Raw genomic sequence first — 19,494 nt, forward strand, 5'->3', positions numbered from 1 at the left:
TTGAACAATCGACTTGTACAGAGTTTGCATCGTGATGATATTTGTAGGCCGTATGTGGGCGTTGATCCAGTAGCAGGATTTAAGTCAGACTTGGACAAGTTTTTGACTAAATTCCTGATCAATGTTGAATTCCAGGGTAAGTCAGATCCGCCAACTCTTATTCATTGGTTGATCAAATAATATATGAAAATGAAAGTTAAATGAAATTTATAAGTTACTTCTTTTGAACTGATGGGATTCCAATCCCAGTAGCGGTAAGGAAGTCCGCAAAAAATCACTTCCCAAAATGCGACGGTGGTTTCATCTTCCATTCCTGCTTCAATATCCCAATTATCAAATAACTTCCAGAATACGCGAATCCAATGACACTATGATTTAAGTTTGTTACAGTAGAAACGACACCCTGAAACTGGATTTTGAACCTTTCAGTCAGAGGAAACTTTTTGATTATTTTGCGACATTTCAAACAGTTATCAGCCCCTGCGTTTTGCTGACTTGTTCCTGTTTGTTGATGGCAAACTGTTTTGCAATGAATTTCTACCAAAGTGGGCCAACTCTAGCAAAATGCACAGATGATTTTGTTGTACTTGGGTTAGGTTAGGCAGGGACTCTAAAGAGGGTCCATGGGTTAGGTTATGGTCCAGTTATACGACACAGCTTTTGAGTGAACCCAACTGAGCGTTTTCCAGAAAACGCTGTCCATTATCGCCTTCGATCATAGGATGGACTGAACTTCTGCCATATGATAGCAATTTGTCTGATGAAACCGATGAAATGTGAAGTATTAAGTAGATTAAGATTAGGTAAGTTTTAGTAATCCGAAAAGAAAGCTAGGTGAATAAAGATGATATGTTCCCAATCTGAACATCATTAGTTCATGACCTACCTGAATCGTTGTCAGCGTAGACTCCAGCCCCAATGACGGGAGTGTCACCTATGCGTCCCACCAGTTTACCGGTTAAACCCCCAGTACTGGTGGCAGCTGCTAAATGGCCATGAGCATCCAGGGCTACAGCCCCTACAGTGCCTCGACTGCCTTCCTTCTTCCCTACGATTGGCGCCTCGTCAGCGTCATCGATCTCGTTGGTAATGTTCTCGCTGTTTCGGAAACGCTCTAGAGCGCGGATAGCAAAGGGAGATTTCAGCGATTCGCCACTGACTTCCGGTACATGTTGAGACTCGGCAAACCGATTGGCTCCTGCCCCCGCAAAGAAACAATGCTCACTTTTGTTCATGACCTTGGCCGCCACATCGATGGCGTTTTTCACCTTTACTATAATAGTTAGAATAAGTTTGCTTAAGGGGAAGTGCTCATTTTCTTGCCTGTTCTCTTGGGTTTTACAATCCACTCACTCACCTATGCCACCCACTGCTCCGTAAGCCAGATTTTTGCCCTCCATGATCCCAGCGTCCATTTCAACCTCGCCGTCTTCCGTAAGGACAGATCCATAGCCAGCATTGAAGGCTTCCAAATCTTCTAGGACTCGAACGGCGGCTGTAACAGCTTCTGCGGCCACACTGGGGAAATCGGCATCTAGGATTTGGTTTTGTTGGAGAATACGGTAACCTTCTCGAACGGCTTTTCGCATCCCATCCAGCTGTATAGGTCTAGAGTATGAGTACCAACTCCTAACATGAGGTCCAAATGAGGGTATTACCTTGGGTTGAACCCTCGAGTCAGATATTTCTCCAGCACCTCCGTGAACCACAATCACCGGTTTCATCGCTACGGCAAATTTAGATTTTAATGAGAGTAAATGATTGGAGAGCAGTAACTCTCTTCCAGAAAAACGCCCCCGAACTGATCATGTAATCATTCTTCCATGAACACGAGAGTTTTACTTGCATTGGGGATGCTGGGCGATAAGACGATCGTGACTCCGAAATCAACTTTTTTTTAAGTACCCAAATAAATGATCCGATTTAAAAAATGTCCCATATTTTTTTTGTCGGTTGGCATAATCTGAATATGAAATTTTAAACTTTAACCTCATGCCTAAACTATATTGGCTTGAAAAACTAAACTTCTTCTGTATTGGCGATAAAAATTAAGCTTCATCTTTATTGTCTTTAGAATTAAACATTTTCCAATTGAAATTTTTTTTTAAGTGTTTCCTATTTTTTTCTCAATTTGGGAAATAATTGTGCTGATCAAAACAGTTGCCCTCTAAATAAATCATGCAAAAAAGTCATCAAACCCCATGTGTAATAATTGTCGAGATGTAGTACTTGGTAGACAATGTGCGGGGTTAGAATTTGATATAATTCATTGTGCATTGAAACAACTGAACTTGTACAGCTCATGACTTTTTCTCCGGCTTCTTGGGTTTTCGCTCGTCGCTCAACGAATTCAACTTCTTGTCCAGCTTCTTCTGTATTTGCGCTCTTTTGACCGCATCCGGCTTCATGGACGGTCGACCCGACCCTGAATAGATCCTACCATCCCGCGAGATCTGTTGTCGAGCCGCACGTCGAGCGGCATCTCCACAGCCGTGAGCCTCGGGTAAACTGTGCTCGATACAGAACCGAACTCGGCAAAACTGGCACGTGACCCCCAGATTCAAAATCTTGGCCTTGCATTTCTCACCGTTGCAGACATTATCGATTTTCGAGAAACTGGCCAACAACTGGTCGATATCTTCTTCTTCTTTTTGGGCTTGAGTCTGTTTCTTGGGCTTCTTGGGCTTGACTCCTGTTACTTTGGGGGCGGGTGGGATAAAGGGTTGAAGAGGAGACTTTTCGCATCGGATTTTGTGAAGCTCTATGTTCGCTTTCGGCATTCGGGCTAAGCAACCCGAACATTGAACGTAATCGCTTTTTACTTGAACCTTTTCTTCTTTGGGAGGTACCGGGGCCAATTTCTTTAAAACGATATGCCGCTTTCTACCTTCCCCCGTGCTTTCATGAATCAGTCCGTGACTTTTGGCAATTTCGTGGACCACCATTCGGTCATGGGAGTTTAATTCAGGTGATAAGTTATGGATGCCTTCCCCTGAGGCGATGAAATTTTCAATAACGGAAGTGAACTTCTCCCGCTTTAATTCATCGGCAGTTTCTTGCTCCTCAGCCGAAATCTCATCCTTGTGGAACCGCTTTTTAACTTCTTCATTCGCGGGTTCGCTTGACCTAACTTCAGCCTCCGGAATTTTCTTCTTTATCGTCTTCACATCACATGATCTTTTTTTCTTTTCTGGCTTTTTCCGAGACTCCTTCCCACTTTCTTGCGGTTTCACTTCATCTTTGATCGTCAGAGTCATCCCTTCAGGTCGCACAAGGTCTAGGGAATCAATCCCATTTTGATATTGCATTCCAGTTCGAACTTCTCCGTGTTCCTCCAGGTAAGTGATGAAGTCTTGCAAGAATTTGTCGGTGGAAACGGTTTCTGAATTGCAAATCACGGCCACATGCCGCCTGGCTCTGGTCACGGCCACGTTTAACCTCCGAGACTCGGCCAAGAAGCCAATTTCACGGTTGGGATTGGACCGTACCAAGGACAGAACCACGGCCTCTTTTTCCCGTCCCTGGAAGCCGTCCACGGAGCGAATTTCGAGTTTCGGATATTTGGATGAGAGCTGAAGACGGATCAATTCCACTTGGAGATTGTACGGCGTAATCACGGCAATATCTGCTGGATTCAAGCCGCTTGAAATAAGTTCTTCCACGTGAAGACAGACAAGAGCCACTTCGCCCTCATTGGCCTTGGAGATCTCATCTGGTGTCGCCATTTCGTACATATCACAACCAGTTGTATCAATGAGAACTAAAGGCACGCCTGGAACGCAAAAATCCAAATGTTAAGGAATTGAAAACGGGATATTGGATAACCGATAGTTTACTTACTTGTGTTCTCGTTGTCCTTGACATTGGGTAGATCTCTGAGCAAGTGACTTTTGACACTTCCATGAGCCTTTACTTCTCCTTTGTAAAGAGCATCGGAAGCCCAGGTCATAATTTGCTCATTCATTCGATATTGAACCTTGAGCATGCGAACCACGTCCGATCCCAACTCCTTGATGACTCGTTCCATCAGTGTGAAATTGAGACCTTCTCGAGCAGCTTCTTCGCTCATGATGGTCGGAGGAAGTTGGAGATGATCTCCTGCCAAAATGGCTTTGGGTGCGAATGGAAGGGCAATCCAGCAGGCCATTTCCAAGGCCTGCGAGCATTCATCGATGACCGTGATATTGAAATGTCGCTCCTTCACATGTCTCAAAGGTCCCTCAACCGAGGCCGACGTCAAAGTTGAAAGCACGACCTCGGAATGACGCAGAATCTCTTTCACGGCATTCCGTTCTCTTTCATGGAGCTCTTTCCGAAGTTCCTTGATCTCGCGTCGCAATCCGGATTGCTCCCCTTTGGAGCGAGATTTTTTCATTTTCACAAAGTTTCCGTCAATTTCGCGACGAATGTCTCGAACCTACGATAGATAGACTTCATTTGTATCAAGACACCAAAGCAACCAATGAATCAATGGGAAATTACCAATTGAGTCTGATCACTCATGTTAATGTGGGCATCCAACGAGAACTTTTGAAGCTTCACATTAACTCGAGCGGGATGCCCCAATCGCACCACCTTGATGCGATTTTTAACCAGGCGAGCTAATAAATTATCCACAGCCACATTCGAAGGCGCACAACAGAGGACTTTGAGCCCTGATTTCACGGCCTGTGTGATGATTTCCACAATGGTGGTGGTCTTACCCGTTCCCGGTGGGCCGTGAACCACGGCCAATTCCTTTTGGAGGAGCGCGAACCGGACCGCCTCTTTTTGGGAATCGTCCAATTGTTCTGCAATTTATAAAATAGAACATGACCATACGTTGAAGTCTAGGCTACAAGTGCTTTTAGACAAACGTTGAAAATTGGCAACAAAGGACATGGATTACGTATAATCATGTAAGAAGAAAGAAGAAACACTACCATTGACATGCTGAATGAGGTTTTCCCCGTTGAGGATTTGTGGTGGAAGGGTTTGAAGAGGCGCACTTAAAGTTGAGTTCCCCAAGAGGCAGTTGTCAAGAATAGAGTGTGAACCGGTTTCAATATAATTGAGAGCGCTGAAATAGGAAAAACTTATTTCGACATGAGTGGGGAATACACATCAGGAATTGCTAATAAGAACATGGAACCAACCGGGATGAGGTAGGTAACCTTACATTTGCCCCGTCGCAATAGAGGGCTGAAAAAGAGATGCCGTTTTCTTCAAGATGGTCCTTTGATTTCATGAGGTGACATTTCGTTTTGAATTTCGTATTTCAAAAAACGGTAAAAGGTTTTGAGCACTCACAACGGCATTCAATAACTTAGAAAACTTCAAACGAAATGCGTCATCAGTTTTTCACCGACAATAATTATAAATTAGAATAACTCTTAAAACTATATTGCACCTTCTTAATCTCAACGTAAACAGTTAAATATCTGATTTCGCTCTTTCCATTTGTTAGCTGTATTTGCATACATGTACAGAAGGTCATCATAATGACTTTAGGCAAATTTATTTTCAAACAAAACCAAAAGTCCCCCCCTAAGTTATAAAATAATGAATCAAAGTGAGATAAAATGACTTCTCTAAATACTTATCGCTTAGCTTTAAAAAACCCTACGCCCAATAGGCGCCTAGCCATCACCCCTCCCATACTGGTTTATATTTTACTATAAACTTACGTCTTTAAGCGTTTGTGTGTCACTTCGTTGGCTAACTTGGTTATATTAACCACTCCGTCAGAGTCGATCGGAATCACGTCGAGCGATTCCTCAAAGGAGACTTGAACGGCCGACGAACTCACTCCAATGACGACGCCAGAGACGCTTTCAGAGCCCTCATTGGTGTTCGAAGCGCCCACGATATCGCCTGGAAGAAAACGAGTAAAAAGGTGCCTTCAGAATGTACAGAAGTCAAAGTCGTCGGCTGAGTCAATACAAAATCCAATCTTCAGAACGAAGTTGGTTAAACAAACACAGAGGAGGACTCCCAAGAACTACTGGCCGTAATATTCATGGCCAACATAATGAAAAGTGGACATGAAAATGAGACCGCGGATGCCGGTCAATACACTGTCCAAGAGCAAGTCAACATTGTGGTCCACAAATGGGAGGATGGTGATGTGCGGACCAACGATGTGAACCAGGTCCAAGTGAATCTGAGCACGGGATCGGCGCTCAATATGCGACCCATGGACAATCCCATCCACGTTCATGTGCACAATAATTGCTACGGCCCCAGTTTACATTTAGACCCGGAGGTCACGGCCAAGATCATTGAAAAAGATCTGAGTACACTTCTGAGCGTTTTAAGTCAAACCCGGTGGACCACGGAGCCTGAACCGCCTGAACCGCGGATTCGGGGACGAATCCGGCGGTTTTCAAGCCTCCCCGATTTGGCGGAAGGTTTGGGTGAGATTGAACAATTCGGGATAGATCGGTGATACCAATTAGATCTTACGGGATAATCATCTTTCAGGAGTTTGGGCCGTTGCGCCCAAGGGCGTGGTGGCAGATGGATTTCGACGCAAGACTACGCGATTCCCAGAGGCCAAGACAAATTTGAGTGCAGGTCAAACGATCATTGAGGTGACTAAATATCAGAAGAATCCGACCAAGCGATCATGCCCTGATGTCACGGGTCCGTCTTTAAAGGGCACAAATCGCGGGAGTGTGATGAAGGTCTTCTGCGGGGATTATCTCGGCTTGGGGCGGTTTATCATTACCATTTTGGCCATTGCATTCACTGTCATTCTCTTGTACTTGCTCACTACCAAATTGGCTATGGGCGAGAAGCCGTTACTCAAGTTTGACAGTTCATCAGGATATACAACCACATAACTGGAGAAAGTGGTCTCAGTTTCACTTATATGTAATAGTTTTCGTCTGTTTTTTTTTGAACAAGTTTTTCAAATCCATACTGATGACTGGTATATTAGTTGACAAGGTTAGGGTTAATATCACATTAGGTCACCATGACGAAGCCCACCGCATGGCCAGTACCAAACAGTTATTTTTGGTTTTGGAGCCAAAACTGTCCACATCAATGCCAAAGTGAGAAACAGAACACTATCAAATTTCGTCAAATAATCTAATTTCAAGGTGATATAACTATCATTGGTCGGGAAGATTATTAATTTGATTTTCAATGGGAATACCCGTAATGAGAAAGTTCTCGTATTGGGAGAGTTGGATCAGTAAGTTGTTGGCACTGTACGTCATTCAGAGAAGGTGTAAAAGGTCTCTTAAACTAAAACTGTTCCAAAACATCCTTGAGCTTTGTCCAAATCTTGGGTTTAGGGTCAAATGCTGTAATCGTAGGGGCTTAACGAGTCCCGAAAATGCAATTTCTTTCATGAAAACGCTGAATTCCTCCTCTCTTAAGACTTTTTCGGGCTCATTCATTGTTGAACCGACCTCCCTCTGATAATCATAGCGTTTAGATGTTTGGCAGATTTGCCGCCTAAGACGCATGATACTTTCATTCGCACCAGGAACTACCCTTCTTGTAGGTATGTACACTTAAAGTCAGAAATATTTGTATCCTTGGCATAGACTTGACTTTGTTGCAGTGATACAACAATGAACACATGAAACTGTATTTGATACTTATCTTTTTTTGGTTGGGTTTTTCGCGGGCTTTTCGAACCGCTATAGGGAATGTAATCCCCAGTACTAATAAAATACAATATTATAACTCGTCTGTTTATTACCTTTTAATCTTTATATAACATTTGGTCCGCCAATGAATTTGTGTTGGCAGACCAAGCTAGTCCTTTAATGTAGGGTTGATCTGGAATGCTATCTAAAAATTGGTCCAAGTCTGACTTGAAAGATGCTACCGGATCAACAAGGCCTACGTATTCCCTACGAATATTAGAGGGAAGCAAATTAAACAATGAAGGAGCCCGAGAAAGAAGAGATGTGGACTTCATTAGTCGAACTAGCCTGGATTCTCGATGGCTTGAAGGTGCTCTCAAAACGCACATTAAGCCTCTGATCGCAAACACCCACTCTATTCAAAATTCCTGTCTCTAACTTGTCGTAGGAAGAGCTAATTAGGTTGTTGTAAGATATTTAGGATTTTCGATGACCGAATATTTTTGGTAGTCTCCCTGATTAATTTCGCATCATAATTCGGTATTTTTTGGCACCCCGATCTCTTACATGAGTGCTACCATAGCTTGCGTCTTTGGTTTTGCTTGCGCATAAGTCCTTTGTGAGCATTTTAAAGCAAAAAATATCATTTTCCAGATCTGAAGTATACAATAACAGATGTTGAACCATGCGCGACAGTATTTGACCTCCAATATATCATGTCTATGGGAACCAGGCGCGGAAAAACATTGTTCGTACATTTTTCTTGTTTGATTATTTGGTAACACTAAATCTGATATCATGACCTCACAACTTATTGATTTTTGCTAGAGCAAACACGATTGACACTAGTTCAAGAAATCAACGGAAAGGAGAACAAGTGGGTTATGTTGGTGCTTTGTTTGGCTGAAATTTGATACTTGAGACGTCTAGTGTTGTGAAAAGCTGGCCGAAAACTGAACTGGCAGGGTTGAACATTGTAAAAGACCCCTTCAAAATTGTCAAACCCATTCAAATATGGCATTGAAGTTCTGTATGGTCGTTGCATGTCTTCCATTTTTGGGTCAGCTGCCACTCTCGCGACATGTAGCTGCTTTAAGTAAAAACGTTGCCACGAAGATTTCAACCTATTTCAACCGTCATGAACGTATAGTGTGCGTCATCCTGAGCAGAACTTTGATTGGCGTGAGTTCGAATCTCGCTGCACGGAGTCTTTTTTTTATTGCAGAATTAAGCTCTAATCTGTCGCTGTTTCCGAGGCCCTTGCAACCGAGCTGCCGCAGGCTTGCGCCGCGGCCTAGACGCCCCCAGGCCCTTGCAACCGAAAGGTTAGGTTAGGTCAGGTTAGGTTTTATTCTCTTCTCGAAGGACCAAAATATCAGCTGACCCAAAAACGGAAGATGTGAAACGGCCATAGAAGTTCTGTGGCAAAACTGCAATCTGATAAAGTATGAAAATGGCATCTTTGGATGCCATTTAATTATCATTAGTCTGGATGCCATCAATAGCAAATTGAAGCTCTTCTTTCCTAATGTTTATCAACAGAAAAGAGCCATTCCTCCAAACAGAGAAATCAAAGTTGATCCTCCAAACATTGTTAATATGCTGGAATCATTAAATATCAAGATAAGCAACAACGAAGCCATACCCTGATCCTCAACCATGTGTCAAAGTGAACTTGTGCCCTGTGCTGTTTTGATGCTTATAACTTTTCCTTGGAGTGTACAAGCAATTATGCTTCATTAAACTAGACAATTAGGCTTCATTGAGCCCATGTTATCCTCACTAACCTAAGTATGTTTACCTGTCACATGTCTAAACCAAGAGCAGCAAATATATTTAATTAAACACATTGAAGTGTATTGGTCTGTGTATTAAGAACATAATAAAGTAGTAAACAATATTAAGGAAAACACTTCGACAGGATGTATTTGGCTGAAGGAATGCACCAAGATTTATTCTTCACATCAATTCATTGGTGATTCTTGAATGGTCGAGAATTAAATGATTATGGGGAGATGGTTGTAGGGCAGTTGATTAATGCGTGACCGACCTATGCTCAGGTTCATAGGTTCGATCTTAGATCTCCCCTCCCGCCGCAGTGGATCATCACCTAGAATGGCGGACCCTGTACCCTAAATGGGACAGTATATACGTATATAAAATTGAACAGATTGTAAAAACTGTTGTCATCCAATGAGAAAAAGATTCTCGCAATATGCGGAGCTTCTCAGTCAGATGGAGGCCAGTAATAGCATTTGGAGACACAAATTACTGCATTGCGAAAAAGTTCTTGCTCAGCTGATTGACTCTTCCCTACGGACTAAAATGACTCTTCAAAGGACCAATTGGGCTTTTGAGAAGGATGCCTGGGCGCAGATTTTGGCCACTTTGACGGGCTCTTCCTTTGGATCAGAATACGGGGTGAAGTATAAGAGTTGCGTCCCAAAGCAGTGGCGGCAAGCCAACGTGACTCCAATCCAGTTGTCAAGAAAGATCGCAAGGATGAGGCAGGCAACTACAGGCCGGTGTCTCTCATTAGTATAGAGCAAATTGATGGGAGTCTATTCTGATTGAAGAAATTTGCCAGCTACTAGAAATGAATGAAGCTTTGGTGAAGCATCAATATGGGTTAAGAAAAGGAAGATCTGTCACAACAAATCTCCTTACCTATTTGGAAAGAGTAACTGATCTTATTGACCAGGGCCATGGAGGTCTCAATTTAACTGAAGGTCTTCCAATTGTCGCTGTATACCCCAGTAGGCTTTAATCGTATTAGGAAACGGGGCTATAACAATGAGTTGGGCCTTACCTTGGATCGGTTTTCACTCCCCATTCTTTCAAGAGGTTACTGTTAATCATTTCCAGTGAATATAGTCCAATTTTCACGTATATCATTGTTAATAATTCAAAGATGATTGACATTGGAATTCCAGGATCGTGAAGTATTTGGCCCCCTTTTTCGCTCTGTACTTAATAAAATACGTTTGATTAACTTTCAAGGAGTACTTGGATGTTTCTGGCAACCACTGACATCAAAAGTATTATGGAACTCCAAGCAAATTCTTTTCACTCGTAATTTTTATTTGCACAAGCCAAATTTCTTGGTTGGTCCATCTTGTATCACCCTTTGAGCTCAACAAAACTTGGACAGCCAAAAAACTTGAACAATAGGGGATATCAAGTGAAGGAAATTCAAGGAAAAATGAGGTCCGGCAGCCTGATTTTGGGTATTATTGGGAGGGAGAACTAAGACAAAGATCACAGTCAACTCGCACCATCCGCCCATTGAATTTTCAATAATCAAGTGATTTGGAGGGAGCTTTGTTAGAAAACCCAACAAAGTGAACATGTTTGGGGTAATTTGGTGAAGGCACTATCAAATTGGCTCAATACTAAAATGCTATTTGATTAGACAAGCATGTAAAATGGAATAAATGTCAAAATTGAATGCATGCACAGTGCGGTTTGGCTGGGCATGTTGTCTCTGATTTTACTCCATGGAATTTGGTTAGTTGTTCACCAAAGCATTTACTTGACAAGCCCTATAGGAAAAAAATCCGGGTAGACAGGAATTCTCCTATAGGAAAAAATCCAGGTAGACAGGAATTCTTCGAGCTACAGCTTAAAACTTGCCAGGTTCCTCCCTATGATTTAGAATGTCTATGGCGAGGGAATTTGACTGGCTTGGATAGTAGTGATGGGAACTAATAAATTTTCGAAATCAAGGTTGCCAAAAACCTTGGAAAGTGATGCAACGAGCAATTATATCACCGCGTCAAATGTTAAATCTGAGCAAACAGTAACTCTTTGAAGAAAGGAAAAATCAGGGTTACTTTTTGACGCTAATTAACGGGTTTCCAACGTTCCACTTGTTCCACTAGTTCTTTCATATGACATTGAAAATGTAAACTGACAGCCCTGGTTGCAACCTCCCGTGATTATTTATTTGGTCCCCATCAGTAATGGACAGCGTTGAGTTTAATGGTTTCTAAATTATCCGCTATACTCATAGATAACTTCATATATAGATCAATCAAGGGCGCTGCGATCGCATGTTTTCGTCTCAGCTGTCACTGGTGGAAAAAATGTTTCATTCGTAGTCAAGCTAGGACAACTATGGTGCAAATTTGAATTGTTGACGGCTCGTCCAAATTCAGAGTAGAAACCCCTAATAAGACTCCTTGTCAAGCAATTGCTCTCGTCCAGCACGCTTCATAAAACGGGTTTGAGTAAGTTGTCCGACCACATTTTTAAGAACGAAATTTTGAAGAGGTTAAAATGGGGCTCAAGTTAAAGTTTTCATCCATGTGGTGGAAACACTTAACTGAAACGCAAGGAACAAGCCTGGGTTCAGGATGACCTCCAGAGGTGTCGGAATTACCTTGTTTACGTATAGGCGCAATCATGTCGCCCACATTCAAGCACATTGTTGGGAGATTGAAACGAAATTCTGAATGCCTCATCATTGCGTTGCAATTTCGGATACATTTTGTTACACTTTCGAGATTTTCGAGATGCCATGCTAAACAAGGGCAATCAATAGAGTACATGATTTGCTCTACTAATGTCCAAATCTTTTTTTGACATGTTACGTGTATTATGCCCTAAAAAGCCAGTTTTTTATTATTCTACCACTCTTTCTACCTGTATATCTGTAAGATTCAAAAGAAATTAAGATTAAAGAGGAATAACAAACGTTTCATGATAATAATTCAACTTGCCTGAAGCGAGATTTAACGAAATATCTTTGTCCCATTTCCACCAGCGTCAGCTGACCTGAAAACATGCTCATGCGGTACAGCTCCTGTTGAACTTAAGCATTCTAGTTATGGTTTTCTATGGTTATACTATTCGCGTACATTTGGCGGCGTCAAATATGTCCAGTGTAACGTCGTCCATTCCAGGGCTTATCAGTTGATGTGAAATATTTTGATTTTGTCAAGGCATTCGACAAGGTTCCTCACATCAAAATTATAGCGAAATTGTCAGATGTTGGAATTGGAGGAAAAATCCAAGAATGGATTGAAAAATGGCTGACCGGACGAGAGCAAAGATTTGTGCTCAATGGGCAGGCTTCAATGTGGGCTTTAGTCTTATCAGGAGTGCCACAAGGATCTGTGCTGGGCCTTGCATTATTTCTGATCTTTGCCAATGATCTCGGAGACACTGTGACCAACATTCTTGTCTGCTTTGCATATGGCCTATGCATAGATAACTTCATATATAGATCGATCAAGGGCGCTGCGATCGCATGTTTTCGTCTCAGCTGTCGCTGGTGGAAAAAATGTTTCATTCGTAGTCAAGCTACTTAGGACAACTATGGTGCAAATTTTAATCGTTGACGGCTCGTCCAAATTCAGAGTAAGAAACCCCTAATAAGACTCCTTGTCAAGCAATTGCTCTCGTCCAACACGCTTCATAAAACGGGTTTGAGTAAGTTGTCCAACCACATTTTTAAGAACGAAATTTTGAAGGGGTTGAATTGGGGCTCAAGTTAAAGTTTTCATCCATGTGGTGGAACACTTAACTGAAACGCAAGGAACAAGCCTGAGTTCAGGCTGATCGAGAGGTGTCGGAATTACCTTACTTACGTATAGGCGCAATCATGTCGCCCACATTCAAGCACATTGTTGGGAGATTGAAACGAAATTCCGAATGCCTCATCATTGCGTTGCAATTTCGGATACATTTTGTTACACTTTCGAGATTTTCGAGATGCGTTGCTAAACCAGGGCAATCAATAGAGTACATGATTTGCTCTACTAATGTCCAAATCTTTTTTTGACATGTTACGTGTATTATGCCCTAAAAAGCATGTTTTTATTATTCTACCACTCTTTCTACCTGTATATTTGTAAGATTCAAAAGAAATTAAGATTAAAGAGGAATAACAAACGTTTCATGATAATAATTCAACTTGCCTGAAGTGAGATTTAACGAAATATCTTTGTCCCATTTCTACCAGCGTCAGCTGACCTGAAAACATGCTCATGCGGTACAACTCCTGTTGAACTTAAGCATTCTAGTTATGGTTTTCTATGGGCCTATGTCACGAACGAAGAACAAGCCAAATCATTACAAGAAGATGTTAACAAACTGAATGTTTGGGAATGCAGGAATGGTATGCAGTTCATTATATATAGAAATACAGTGCTCTAGAAATGGGCAAAATAAATCGATAGTTTTCATATACGTTGGGTGGCACAAAAATAACAAGCTCAGCGCTGAGGAAAGAGATCTTGGCGTCTTAGTCCAAGACGACCTTTCTTTCCATCATCAGTTGGCAAAAATCTACTCTAGTTAAACAACCATCCTGTCATACACACTGTGTTCTTAGGATTAATATAATACAATCCAACACCATCCGATGTACCAATTGGAAATTGGCCACACCCATGTTTGCTTGGCATGGGGAATGGCGAACCATTACAATTCATCTCGATCGATTCGACGATGTGATGGAATCCCAGCAAGCCTCGCTCAACTCAACTTTCTTGGACCTTCAACCAAGAGAGGGTTTATCCGTTCCTTTTCGATTTCATGCTTACCGGAGGTGATGCTGTGGGCGGGGAGTTCTTTCCGATGGATTTGAGCCGGCTCAAACGTCAGAAGGGTGCGTCCATAAAGTCCGGTGCTTTGAGCCGAGATCCGGAGGTGTCGCAAGGCCAATCCCCGGCGTTCCAATTCCCGTACGTCCAATCGATCGCACAAGGCTTGACTCTGCTCCAATTCAGCCTCACGTTCTTTCTGCAACCAGCGCCGTTGGTCGGATACAAAGGACTCTCGACCCACCATTTTCAATGACGCACTTCAACGATGTCTATCCAATTGTTCAACTCAAATCTTTGTAAAGGAAATGAAACATATTTGACAAAGTTGAAACGAGGTTGAGAGAATCGAGAGGTGACGACGGACTCACTGATGTTGAGTGTGGACCATCTATGCTGTGGTTGTGCTGTGGCTGAGGGTCCCAGATGTTCAGAGCCGTTCACAACAGGCGAACACATTTTGTTACCATTGTTTAGTTCATTTTTGTCGATTTTTTATTCATCTCTTGGAAAAAAATGAAAACGTTGAAATAAATGTGTTGAAAAAAAAAATGTTGAGACATAGTGCATGGAATTTTCCCTCTTTGGCCCATTTCGGGACTTTTGCATCTTATCATTCTCATTTCTTTTTCCTTGAACGGCTTTTTGCAAAACCTTAACAGATAACATTTTTTTCGACTTTCAGAATCGATTTTTTTCATGTATGGGCAAAAAGGGTTGATCTTTTCTTTTTTATACCAATGAGTTGCTGTGCTGTGTAGTTTCACATTATTTGGATTTTTCGGCTTTTCTGTTTCATTTTGAGTGTATCTTTTGTCAAGTATCTTGTATCTATGTCTGAGCTCTTAATCAAAAAGAAGGATTCAATTTTTGCCACCTTTTGGGACAACATATCTTTCTGCTTTGTTGTAAAAAAAACGATAGTTTTTGACAAGAACTTGGTTTGCACCCAAAAAAACCAAAGTCATTTATAACTTGAATTTTGAGGAAATAGTCAATCATCAACAATCTCACTACTTTTCCTACAATTTTTCTTTGCGCTTAAAAGTATGGGCTAATAATCAGTTGGTTAATTAGATCCAAGAAAGTATGGAAGCGAATCATGACATGATGAATCAATATTTTCCATCTTTTTACCAGCTAACGGCTTTTGATAATATGAAATAATGATACAAATAAGTTGATTGACAAGGTCAGAGAATAAAGGGCTGCAGTTTTCAAACAAGGAACATAATTGTTGTGAAAGTGATCTTTCCTCGTGTGTGCGATTTTTTTTCCACGATACTTTATTTCATGTAAAAATCATGACAATTGCGACGTCAACAAGGATCACATATTCTATTTGAACTGAAGCAAAATCTAACATGAGTATCTGACGGTGTGTCCCGTACTGCACGTCACCCAAATGAACATTCCAATTATTTTGTCTTGTCTTTTTATAAATGTTAAATATTTTGGACTGTTTCAGTGGGATTCGCCACCCTGATGGATTTTATTTATTTTGACTTCGCCATCCCCCATGCATCATTCACAGTCAGAGCCTCCATATTTTAAGCCTTAAAAACACGCTTGCGCTATTGAGCATTCTTCCTACGTATTAACTTCTGATGTGATAAACCTGTCTGAAACGCAAACTTTCGAATCAATACTGTCAAATTTGATCCCTGCCATGTCTGGGGGGTCAAAACGCGCTAGTTCACCTCACCCAAAAAAACTTGACAGTACAGGTTAGAGAGTTTCCGTCCCAGGCAGAGACAGAAAACCTCGGAAATTTTGACTTTTTTTCGCTTCACCGATCCTCCGACACTGCATGAAACACTTGCATGGTAAACACTAAACATTGTGTGTTCTCTAGATTGGATTTGCCAACTCCAGATCAGCACAACAGCTAGCCCCTCGCCGAGACAATTGTTGTGTCCTGACCCAATCCATGGGTCCGCCTCTTCGTCCGCTAGCCGTGCTCAAGTAGGTGTGGAAGCGCAGTCCGCCAAGTTCGTCTGGCCCCCACCAGCCAGACCCCACCCTACCTGGATATGGTCAGGTAACGCAAGGCTTTATGAGAGGGGATCCACCCATCAGGCCTGGTCATGAGCTACTGGCCTAACTTCAAAGTCTATGAACTTCAATCACGTTTCTGACCGTCTCTTGTAGCACACGTTCGATCCGCATGTCCAATCCACGGGATTCCATCCTCCAGACTAGCCAATCCACCTCAGCTAGTCTGGGATCGGGCCCCGCTGCCCCCGAAGAATCCATTGCAGTCACTCGCCCCTCGGCCCCACCTCCCATCAACCCGCCCCACGGCTCGGCCGGATCGTCTGTGGGTTTGGTGCCCAGACCCTCCTTGCCGCCAACGCCCGAAAGCCAGGAAGTAGGCGGAGGCGGGACGGGACCTCGGGCGGCCGGATTGCGGCGCTCCATGCCCGTACGAACGTCCCAACACGCGCCGGCCTTGAAGCGCCCTCGACGGGCCCGACCCAATTCCGGTCCGCCTACACTAGCCCATGAGTCCCGGTCCGCCCCGGAGACCGTGCAGATCTCCGATGAGGACGAGGGCAGTGGTTCAGAACCGTTCGATGCCGCTCAGGCTGAGGTCGGGTCCGAACCGGCCCTAGTTCACGTGGAATCCTGGGTGGGACCGATGGAACCCACGCACGGTTTTCATGGCCCGGCCCCGGGTGGTTCGCATGGCTCGGAGGATGTAATGGATTTCTACGCCACCCCACCAGGCCCCACGTCACCGCCCAGCCCCATGCGACCCACGACGGTTATGCGGGATTCTGGGGGTAAGTATTTCATACATCAAGATAAAACATAACTTGGTGGGTTGACGGGTTCAATTGGATTTCAGTTCAAACCAGCCTGCCCACTTTCCATTCATCATTACTACCGGATGATCTGAAGATGCATCTGGAATGCCCGGTGTGCTCAAAAGTATCTCTCCCACCCATTATGCAATGCCGCAATGGCCACGTCACGTGCAATACGTGCCGCAGTAAAGTGAGCGCTTGTCCGGTATGCCGAGAAGTGGTCATGGACATCCGGAATATGTTTGCTGAAAAGGCTTTACTTTACATGACGATTCCCTGTGAATATCAAAATTTCGGCTGTAAAGTCGAAGTGCAATACCGAGAAAAAGACGAGGTATGGATTCTGCTTAAATTTGGCTTGTATTGATTTGTTAGATATTCATTAGGCCGAGGATAAATACGTGATGGAATTAAGCCAAAAGGGAGAATGACACTGGTTAAAAAAGTGATGAAAGCTCAGCATCCTAAAATGGCTAAAGTTGTTAATTTTGAAGAAATCAAGACCTCCTAATGTGTTTGCCTATCCACATTTTGTGCAAAGGTTGTCCTTCATGAATTTTTCCCCCCCAAAAATAATCCAAAACTGGGCTTTAAAAATGCCGTAATAATTCAATCAGTATCTTGCTTTATCTTGGTCAGGACTCATGTAAAACTGGGAGTCATGTTGTAGGTTTAGATTAAATGCCAATGCATGAACCCGTAGAAAAAAATGTTTTCAACAGTCCGTGTATGTCAGACCTAGTGTCTCCTTCTGCGTTTTAGAACGTCGATGCTCAATGGTTTGTTATTAATTAAGCAGAATCTTACTTGGATTTGGAGAGCCAGGTATTGGATATTTAAGTTAAAAATTATGGTTAAATGTGTACCCTGTGTTCTTGACATCATGTTCACTTCATAATCCGCTTTTTCCTCGAATTATGTAACGTGGAAATAACTTTGTCTTTTGTTTTCAAAGAAATTCAAGTGAAAACTGAATTGGGCAAGCTAAGACTGTACTACTTCTATAACAGCAATGTCAAATAAGTTCTTGCATGAAGCTTTTTTTTCCATACAAAAGCTTACATTTTCATAAAATGAGAAAAACCCCAAAAATATTATTCGTCTAATCAAAACAAAGCAGGAATGAGCTTAAAGTTGTAGACAAGTTTGATTCCAGGATTGCAGTCGGAGAAAAGCGACAAAGCGCTTTGTGGGAGAAAATAAATGATTTCAATTCATTGTCCTTTCCTCAGCAAAATATTAGAAAAAGTTATCGCAAATTGCTTAGCAATGATCCTAAACAACAAAATCGCGTTATCATCAACATCATTGTAAGATGAATCACCCGAAAATCTGAGCTCTAATATTAACAATCACTCCTACTTCCCAGCATGAACGACTGTGCATGTACCGGCCCTATCTTTGCCCCTACATTGAATGCGATCATCGCTTGGCGGCCTCGGCCGTGGTTGAACATGTGTCTACGGCTCATAGGGAGGAGTGTCGCCGCTCTGAGGGGCCTGAAATCACCGCCTCCATGATTTTGATCGGCTTATACTTTGGTAAGAGAAAACAGATGTTCATCGTGTTGGTTCATTCCCATGTTAACATATGCAAACATATTCTCGCAAAAAGGTGGTGATGGCGCTTGGTCTCCACGTGTGATATCGTGCTTTGGTCGGACCTTTTTCGATGTAGCCCTGACACGTGACCGATGTCTTCACCATTGGGTTTGGCTTTTAGGCGAGGAAGAAGAAGCTCAAGATTACATATACGAAATCACCGCCTTCAAGAACAATATTAAGTAGGTTTGAAGGTCTTAATCAAAAACGTGTTGAGCCTCGTTGAACCGGTTTATTCACTTTAATTTTAGGTACGTTTATGGAGGTGAAGTATCGTCTTTGCGGACCACAGATGGTGACATTGTCTCTGAAGGTCAATGTCTAAGTATTAGCGACGCCATTGGTCGGCGCCTCCGTGATGGTGACAAAATTAGGTACAAATTGAAGCTGATGAAGAAGCAGGATCGTTGAGAATCAAAAAATACATTGGAACCGGGACATTAAACCCCATGTTCGCAATATGAGGACAATACGTCTGTACGTCGTGTTCAAATGTTATTCAATACAAGTGAAGTATATTTCATCAGTTTCCATTTATTGCATCGAGGAAAGCCCACTTGAGGCAAGATCACGTGAACGTTCTGCGAATTCTCGTGTGCAAGCAATCGAATCGAGCGACTGGTTTTTTAAGCCTTTTTTCCTTGTTGGCGTACTCACTTTTGGACTTGTTTTAAGAGCTTTAAGTCACGTTGCAACGTTCTGCCATCTGATGTAATAAGCCAAGCATAGATTGGCACTGGCTCAGGTTGAATTACATCATGATTCTATTTATTCGGTTCTCGTTGGGAAGCTATTGCTGGTGTGGATGCTCCTTCTTTTTGAGCCATGCTTATTTATGAGCGTTTCCCTGCCTCAACTGCTCCATGCTGAGTAGAAGATATCATCCAGCGAACTTGGATACAACAATGACTGTTGAGTACAACTCCAAAAGTCCGTACCAAATTTTCTCCGA

At 42.6% G+C, this 19,494-nt stretch overlaps 4 protein-coding genes across 4 annotated transcripts in view; 2 read left to right on the plus strand and 2 right to left on the minus strand.

Moving 5' to 3' along the window:
- LOC131886143 (isoaspartyl peptidase/L-asparaginase-like) overlaps window positions 1–1,825 on the minus strand; it is a 3,416-nt gene extending 1,591 nt beyond the window's left edge. Inside the window, exons 1-3 of the mRNA XM_059234399.1 lie at window positions 1,659–1,825; window positions 1,358–1,598; window positions 887–1,273 (exon numbers count right to left, since the gene is read on the minus strand). Coding sequence (XP_059090382.1) covers window positions 887–1,273; window positions 1,358–1,598; window positions 1,659–1,724 — 694 coding nt within the window. The 5' untranslated portion in view covers window positions 1,725–1,825. The remainder of the gene's footprint in view (window positions 1–886; window positions 1,274–1,357; window positions 1,599–1,658) is intronic.
- Window positions 1,826–2,242: 417 nt separating this feature from the next.
- On the minus strand, window positions 2,243–14,464 carry LOC131886134 (DNA-binding protein SMUBP-2-like). The gene is made up of 6 exons (XM_059234390.1): window positions 14,132–14,464; window positions 5,667–5,853; window positions 4,923–5,059; window positions 4,483–4,790; window positions 3,841–4,417; window positions 2,243–3,772 (listed from the first exon to the last, which is right to left on the minus strand). Exons 1-6 carry the CDS (start codon window positions 14,376–14,378, stop codon window positions 2,301–2,303), a joined length of 2,928 nt encoding a protein of 975 aa, XP_059090373.1. The 5' UTR covers window positions 14,379–14,464; the 3' UTR covers window positions 2,243–2,300.
- LOC131886144 (uncharacterized) lies at window positions 5,884–6,903 on the plus strand. The gene is made up of 2 exons (XM_059234400.1): window positions 5,884–6,395; window positions 6,463–6,903. Exons 1-2 carry the CDS (start codon window positions 5,999–6,001, stop codon window positions 6,822–6,824), a joined length of 759 nt encoding a protein of 252 aa, XP_059090383.1. The 5' UTR covers window positions 5,884–5,998; the 3' UTR covers window positions 6,825–6,903.
- A 1,500-nt stretch (window positions 14,465–15,964) lies between the features above and the next one.
- Window positions 15,965–19,065, plus strand: LOC131886138 (E3 ubiquitin-protein ligase Siah1-like). Its single transcript, XM_059234393.1, has 6 exons — window positions 15,965–16,172; window positions 16,283–16,917; window positions 16,983–17,275; window positions 18,311–18,482; window positions 18,556–18,724; window positions 18,794–19,065. Exons 1-6 carry the CDS (start codon window positions 16,165–16,167, stop codon window positions 18,951–18,953), a joined length of 1,437 nt encoding a protein of 478 aa, XP_059090376.1. The 5' UTR covers window positions 15,965–16,164; the 3' UTR covers window positions 18,954–19,065.
- The last annotated feature ends 429 nt before the right edge of the window (window positions 19,066–19,494 follow it).

The sequence above is a fragment of the Tigriopus californicus genome, chromosome 9, assembly GCF_007210705.1.
Source record: "Tigriopus californicus strain San Diego chromosome 9, Tcal_SD_v2.1, whole genome shotgun sequence".
NCBI classification, from domain to species: domain Eukaryota; kingdom Metazoa; phylum Arthropoda; class Copepoda; order Harpacticoida; family Harpacticidae; genus Tigriopus; species Tigriopus californicus.

What these genes read in the sequence shown, in the direction of transcription:
- LOC131886134 (XM_059234390.1), bottom strand. Translation starts at nt 14,378, where the DNA reads ATGGTGGGTCGAGAGTCCTTTGTATCCGACCAACGGCGCTGGTTGCAG. An exon ending in CGCCCACAGCATCACCTCCG is followed by an intron (nt 5,854 to 14,131) that starts GTAAGCATGAAA and finishes GTTTTCTTCCAG; the next exon opens with GCGATATCGTGGGCGCTTCG. An exon ending in TGAGTGATCAGACTCAATTG is followed by an intron (nt 4,418 to 4,482) that starts GTAATTTCCCAT and finishes TATCTATCGTAG; the next exon opens with GTTCGAGACATTCGTCGCGA.
- LOC131886144 (XM_059234400.1), top strand. Translation starts at nt 5,999, where the DNA reads ATGGCCAACATAATGAAAAGTGGACATGAAAATGAGACCGCGGATGCC. An exon ending in CGATTTGGCGGAAGGTTTGG is followed by an intron (nt 6,396 to 6,462) that starts GTGAGATTGAAC and finishes ATCATCTTTCAG; the next exon opens with GAGTTTGGGCCGTTGCGCCC.
- LOC131886138 (XM_059234393.1), top strand. An exon ending in AATACCGAGAAAAAGACGAG is followed by an intron (nt 17,276 to 18,310) that starts GTATGGATTCTG and finishes CCTACTTCCCAG; the next exon opens with CATGAACGACTGTGCATGTA. An exon ending in GCCTTCAAGAACAATATTAA is followed by an intron (nt 18,725 to 18,793) that starts GTAGGTTTGAAG and finishes CTTTAATTTTAG; the next exon opens with GTACGTTTATGGAGGTGAAG.